General features: G+C 38.9%; 1 protein-coding gene across 1 annotated transcript in view; it reads left to right on the top strand.

The window, feature by feature from the left end:
* Positions 1–170: 170 nt before the first annotated feature.
* Positions 171–7318, top strand: part of LOC143282738 (nucleolar pre-ribosomal-associated protein 1-like) — a 55144-nt gene continuing 47996 nt past the window's right edge. The window contains exons 1-4 of the mRNA XM_076588474.1: positions 171–229; positions 1243–1431; positions 2893–3038; positions 5357–5644. Of these exons, the coding sequence (XP_076444589.1) occupies positions 211–229; positions 1243–1431; positions 2893–3038; positions 5357–5644 (642 nt within the window). The 5' untranslated portion in view covers positions 171–210. The remainder of the gene's footprint in view (positions 230–1242; positions 1432–2892; positions 3039–5356; positions 5645–7318) is intronic.

Here is a 7318-nt window from a genome sequence, read left to right as displayed (position 1 = left end):
TTACAAATTTCCCATAAAATTAAACAGTATAATACATAACTACTATTTTTATTTTGTTGACTACGATTATAAAACTCTATTGATTTTAGATAAAATATCTTGGGCTAAATTATGTACAATACAAATAGCTCCCTTCAGGAAACCGGAAGCACGTGTGCACACAAGCCAGAGAAGAAAGTTGGACAGTGTTACGTTGATCGTGGGTTCAACATGGTACGGGAGAGTAAAGGTAAAGAAGGCAAGACTTTGCATTTTATTGACTTCGTATCACGAAGTTTCATTGTATTAAAAACGAATGATTAAACTGCTTATTTCTGTAAAGACTGGTCCATTTCGATCATGCCGAATTTCAGTCACTATCTGGATCACCAGCATTGATCAATCATCGATTCACTTATTTCAGAGCTGACAAAATAAATCCCAGCATGATAATATAATACACTGAATGTGAACATTACCCAATAAAACAAATTAAGATATATACACATATATATATATATATATATATAGAGAGAGAGAGAGAGAGAGAGAGAGAGAGAGAGATTGCAATTCTTATGGGTCCATATAAATTATAAGTCACTACATTTCCATGTTTGTGTATAAAAACAGTAAATACTGGATGTTTATTTATATCACTTTCCACAATATCAGAAATTCTTTTGCTCCCATAACTGATGAGTCATTAGGGTGCTGCATGAAACTGTTTACCAGACTCCTCCAATACTGTCTGTTGTGTCTTTGTCAAGTGCTGTTTTTGCTGACATGATCTTCAAGCGTGTCAGTCATGGTATGTTCCAGGCTGAGTCCTAATCATTTTAAGAGGAAATAATAATTCTTCAAACGCTCACACTCACACATGTATAGCTTATGCAGTGAGCCAATATTAGTGGGGGGGTTTCTGTGTGTTAACTATTATTCTTTTCTTTCTGTTTTAAAATCCAGCATTTCTAGGTGCTGTAATCATCAAATACACTTCCTGATTCCATTCATCAACTTGTATATTTGTTCAACTATTTGTGTCTGTGTGAAACATGTCATTTTGTACACTTTTGTAAGTTTTCAATAATGATAGATATATGATTATGTTATAAGTGTATAATCCCTTTCCATTCTTCCATGAATGCCATTCCCTTAGTTTTGATGATTTATTCAGTTTTTGTCAATAACAGTAACTGAGTAAGCTACAGTAAAGTATGCTACTTAACAGATTTTGTTTTCCTCTGTAAAAAAAAAATATACCAGGACTTACCCAGAAAGGCAAGGGGAAAGGATCTCCTCAAAAGAAGAAAAAAATGCGGAAGAGAAACCTATCTGCTGACCAAGAAGAACCCGGTCCAGTGGCCAAGAAGATGAAAAAGGATGTTGTGGAGCCAGAATTCAGTTACATTCGGTTCAAGTTTCTGCTGCGGAGTGCTGACACAGTGGCTAAAGGTCAATATTCTTTTCCTTTTTCTTTCTGTCTTTCTGTCTTTAATAGCATGTAATTTTTTTATGTCCATATTATTTTAACTAATGTTGAACTGTGTGGTTTGTTTGTGTGTTATAGAAAGAAACCATGTTGACAAAGTTTATATGTTTGTTAGGTGGGTGGGTTTTTTTGTGTGTGTGTGTGTTTGTTTGTTTTGTTTTTTTTGCTGCCATATATGTTTGTTAGGTGGGTGGTTTTTTTGTGCGTGTGTGTGTGTGTGTTTGTTTTGTTTTTTTTGCTGCCACATCATCCATGCTGTTTGAGCAATGAGCAGTCACAGCATTTGAAGAGGGTTTTTTCTTTTCTATCACTCTTGATTAGAGTAGACTGAGGAATGAGGAGGAGGTTGACAGTGCTGTTGTGAAGTCCATTTAGGTGGGGTGCTAGCGGCAAGTCGTACTCTAGGCTCTCTTTCACAGTATATCAACAAAGCCTGTGAGATTCATAGAATGGCACTGCAATGTTGGTCAGGAAATCTGAGTAACATTCTCAAAGACACACCTGTGAAGTGGTTGAACCTTGACTGTGATGTCCCAGTCTTCTTGTTTGACTTCATATCACACTCACCTCTGGGTAGGAGCTGGACCTGGGCTCGAAAACCCACCTGCTGGTAGAGCTTGAACATGTAGTCCTATTCATCAGTCTAGGATGCCAGCCAGCCATTTTGCCAGGGCAGCATACATGTAACCTTGGTTAATGACTTAACTGCTATGATATAAACTGAGCTGCAGACATTGTATATACAGGCTACACGGTACACCATTACTTAGATTTCTTGCCAGATGCCTCACTTAGTCATTACAATGCTTTACAGCTTTTAGTTTCATGAGTTTGACATAACATGAAAAGTAAGGCAGTGCATAACATAAAAAGTTTCCTCAAGTATTGGTGTGAATGTGTTGAAAAAATCATGTTGATGCATGACATAAACGTACGTAGATGGCAGTAATATTCCATTTTTTTTCTTGTGAGTTATCTTTTTGACTCTTTCAAGTCTATTTTCTGTGAGATCACATGGACTTGTTCAGCTTAATTTGGTTATCATAGTATTTTGCAGACATTTAGACTTTGAGAAGCATAGATATGGTACAAAGGGACAGTTTCTTCCTTAGGTTCTGACCAATTGCAGTGTATGTATTGAACTGATAAATTTTGTGTGTGTGTGTGTGTGTTTCTAATGATGGACATAATTTGCATTCTTTAATGTTCAGTGATGGCTTACACGTGTCTGGGTTTTTTTGTGGGTTAGTGTTCGTTGCATGTGACTGTTATGCCCACTCCTAACTTTTAAGTCGCACAATGTGTGTCTTTGCATTTGAGATGTGAATTTGTTTGTTGAACTGATAATAAGCAACAAGACTGGCATGTGGGTGATTTAATTTTACTCAGATGGGTTGTAGCCTTGTTGTCTTTCTCTTCCACAGGCCTGCAGAAATTTCTGGATATGTGTGGAGATGAGGAGGAGGAAGAAAGTAAGGAAGGTCTCCAGTTGTTGGACTCCTACCTGAAATCGTCCCCACAGTGCTCAGAAGTGATAGACCTGCTGACACCAAAAACATCTTCACAAGAGGTCAGTTCTGAATTTAAGAAATTTGTGTGCTTTCTCTCTTTAGTTTAATGTCTTTTCACTGTCATTGTTGATAATTTCCAGTCTGAACCCGTTAAAATTGAACATGGAGTCCCACAGGGATCTGTTTTAGGCCCAGTGCTCTTCACACTGTACACTGCTCCTCTCGCTGAAATTATCAACCGCCATAATGTCAGTCATCATTCTTATGCTGATGACACTCAACTCCAGAAGAGTGATACACTTGAAAAACTGTTGTCGCTCTTGCAAGAAACATCTAACTGCTTCCTGGATATTCAAAATTGGATGACTCTAAATAAGTTACAATTGAACGCGGACAAAACTGAAGCAATGATCATAGGAACTAAACAAAAACTCTCTTCCATTACAACTAATACAATCAAACTTGGCAGTACATCCATCCCTCTGTCCACTTCAGTCAGGAACCTCGGCGTTGTCCTTGACAACACACTGTCCATGCAAACATTTATCAATCAGACATGTCAATCCTGCTACTGTCAACTGCGGCGCATCAGTTCCATCCGGAAATATCTGTCCACTGACGCAACATCTAGACTTGTCGTTTCTCTTATTCTCTCTCGCCTTGACTACTGTAACTCTCTATTGTCTGGTTTGCCTGCTTCATCCATTCAGTCCCTTCAGCGCATACAAAATTCTGCTGCCCGACTCGTCCTCAGAAAGAAAAGATCTGAGCACACCACTCCTCTTTTGCAACATCTCCACTGGCTCCCTGTCTCACACCGAATAAAGTACAAGATCAGCTCTCTATGCTACAAATGTATTCACAAATCAGCCCCTTCCTATCTCTGTGGCTGCCTTCACCTCTACACTCCATCTCGCTCACTACGATCAGCTTCGGATCCACTCCACTTACACATACCCAGATTCAAACTCTCGACTGTTGGCCACCGTTCTTTCTCTGCCTCTGGACCTTGCAATTGGAATGAACTTCCTCTTTCGCTTCGTCAAGTCTCCACACTCAGCTCTTTCAAGTCTGGCCTTAAAACCCACCTCTTCCCAAAATCGCCTCCCTTCCCTGCCTCTTCCTTGTCTTTTTAGATTTTTTTTTTTTTTTTTTTTTTTTTTTTTCAGTTTTAGAGTTATGCTTGCGTGAGAATGACTGGTGCGAAAGCGCTTTGATTTGTTTATGCACAAGATTTAGCGCTATATAAGTACCATTATTATTGTTATTATTATTATGTGATTTTAGACGGAAATATGTGTGTGTCACTACGTGTGTGTGTCTTCTTCTCATTGGTTTCTTGTTAATTCACAGGAAGTTGATCGTTAGATTTTAATCTCCATACATTATATCCTTTCACATACTGATGAAAGAACAACTTCAAGTGCACTGAACTGTCTAAAGGCCATAGACTGTGATATTTGGAAATTATCAAATAATGAGGCCAGGAGACGATATGATTAACAAATAGTAAAGAGTGGTAACTCACTCCATTACACAAGGTACACAACTTCAAGTCAGTGATGCTTACACTACCGATTCAGCTAGCACACAGGTAAATAAAAGGTACATAGGAACAAACCCAGACACTTCCTCAAAAAAGGAAGCACCGGGCCTGTCCTTATACCAATCATTTGACATGTGCACACAGCAGCAAAGACAGAAGAAATGTGCAAACACAAATTAGCTTTTATTCAAGACTGGCATAGCATCTTTAATCCTGAATAAGCCACATAGAACACATGGACAGTACAGAACAAATACATGGTGGCCTCGGTAGTTTATCCACTGGAAATTATCAAATAATGAGGCCAGCACCATGCACTCTGTACTAAGCCATGGTGGTCAAGTTAAATAAAGTTAAAGGAGAGACTCCTTCAAGACTTGGTTCATTATGTTGAACAACCAATCATCCCAGAAAACAGAGTATGATTGCCTACACATAAAAACCCGCTTGCACAAAGTACTAGTGAATGTGGGAGCTGCAGCCCACAAACACAGAAGGAGAAGAAAAACAAGAACAGCCAGTCGCTTACAGGACCTGATGAAAGGTCTGGTCATAAGTCACACATCCATTCACAATGTGTATGTATGTGTATGTGTGTGTGTGTAATTAAGTAATACAACATGCATACAGCATAGTCTTTGAATCTGTTTTATGGTTTGTGCGTTAAATCTTTCTTTTTTTTTCTTCCTTTTGTATGTTATTGCATGTGTGTGTGTATGTGTTTAATGTTTATTGTAAAGCACTTTGAACTCTCTTTAAGGGAGGAAAGCACTCAACAAGAATCCATTATTTTTGTTATTTTTATCATTATTATTATTTTCTTCTCTGCAGATAAGCCTGGTCTTTGCCTGGATCAAAATGGTCCTCCAGAAATGCCAGTCGGTGACCAAAGAGTTCTCAGAGCTGCAGCAGCACTTGGTTAAGACGCTTCTGACCCGGCACGGCCACCTTATGCTGAACAGCCTGCGGAGAGGAAACAAGACCAGCTTCGTCAAGTCCACGTTGATGCTGCTGATCACCATCGCCAGTCTGGGACACAAGTTTGCCGTGCTGCTGCATTCTCACATGGACTTCACACATGCCAACTGGCCAGGCCTGCTGTCCCGGAGAGACAGAAAGGTGAGGAATGGAAGAAAATCTTTCTTCTCTTCTCATTGGTTTCGCCCCTTGACTGCCAAACTTCTTTTTTTTTTCTTTTTTTTTTTTTTTTTTGCTGCCTCATCATCTGTGCTGTTGTTTCAGTGGCGTTAATCCCACGCCGCACATTTATTTATTTTTATTTTATTTATTTTATTTTGTTTCTTTTTCTTTTAATTTTTGGGGGGTTTTTTGTTTGTTTTTTGTTGTTTTTTTAATTTGTTTTTTTTTCTCAAGGCCTGACTAAGCACGTTGGGTTATGCTGCTGGTCAGGCATCTGCTTGGTAGATGTGGTGTAGTGTATATGGATTTGACTGAACGCAGTGACGTCTCCTTGAGCTACTGATACTGATCCAAGTCTCCCGTACATGACCACACCCAGGTTCGTCTGTCTCAGTCCCAGCGCCGGCAGTCCACAGGGGACTATTTATGTTAGGTCTCCAGGAGGCCACACACCAAAGTTTGGTGAAATGAGGTCATTGTGGTATCAATATGAAGTGCTTAGTGTTGTAACTGGCTTTGCTGAATGAAAGAAAAGCAAATCCAAAGGGGAAGAATCCCAGATATAAACAAATGATGACCGACATTCTGGTCAGAAAATCATCTTAGTGGGGTGACAGCCTTTCACTGACAAGCACACTCTTTAGTGGCAGGAAGCTAGTGATGGGGTGGGGGTGGAGGAGACATTAGTCATATTGCCAATAGAAAGAATTATGATAAGTTTCTTGCTACAGAATGGTTTACTACTTCAGTAAGTTGTGTCAAAGAACAACTTACTGCAGAATCAACAGTGTTCTTTGTCGCTAGCTTTCAGTCTTTGTGGGATTTTCTGCAAACTTCTCACCCAACACGTCGTCTGAGGAACACTCACAAAACCAAAAAAAAAAAATTTGAGAAAGAACCACCTTCATTCCTCCTGAAAAAAGAAAAAAATCTTGATTTAGATGAGATTGAAAGCTTTTAACGGTGCACAACATTGTCAGTGCTATGAATGACTTTGATTTCTGATTGATTGTATCAAAACTTTTTATATCTTGGTGAAGAGCATCTGTCTGACACCAACTCATACATGTATGCGCATACATACACACATTTACTTACACATCACACACACACATGCTTGCAAACACACACACACACACACACACACACACACATGCACACAAACGCACACACACGCATTACACACACACACACACACACAAACACACACACACTCATTACACACACACACACACACACACACACACACACACACACACACACATGCACACAAACGCACACTCTCATTCTCTCTTCTTGACAGTAATGAATGAGTACATAAACCTACTGAGAATTGATGAAAAAGTGAATTTTAAAAAACACTCACTATATCAGTCTATGAATTTGTATATATATTATTATATGTCCATCAGTACTAAAGTTATGGAAAAGTATTATTTACAGATTGTTTTTGTTTTTAGGGAAGTGGGGATGAGAAGGTACTTGGCAGAGGAATGGGGGTGTGAAGAGCACTGGAAAACGAACAGTGCAGTTATATTCAACTGTGACTGGATAAATTAGTTTATCAAACGATTATGATTGCTTGTTTGCATTACTGTGACTGGAAAACTTAGTTTATCAAACGATTATGATTGCTTGTTTGAATTTATTGTG

The sequence above is a fragment of the Babylonia areolata genome, chromosome 6, assembly GCF_041734735.1.
Source record: "Babylonia areolata isolate BAREFJ2019XMU chromosome 6, ASM4173473v1, whole genome shotgun sequence".
Taxonomy (NCBI): domain Eukaryota; kingdom Metazoa; phylum Mollusca; class Gastropoda; order Neogastropoda; family Buccinidae; genus Babylonia; species Babylonia areolata.
The sequence above is the reverse complement of the archived record's forward strand: the minus strand, read 5'-3'. Positions and strand labels throughout refer to the sequence as shown.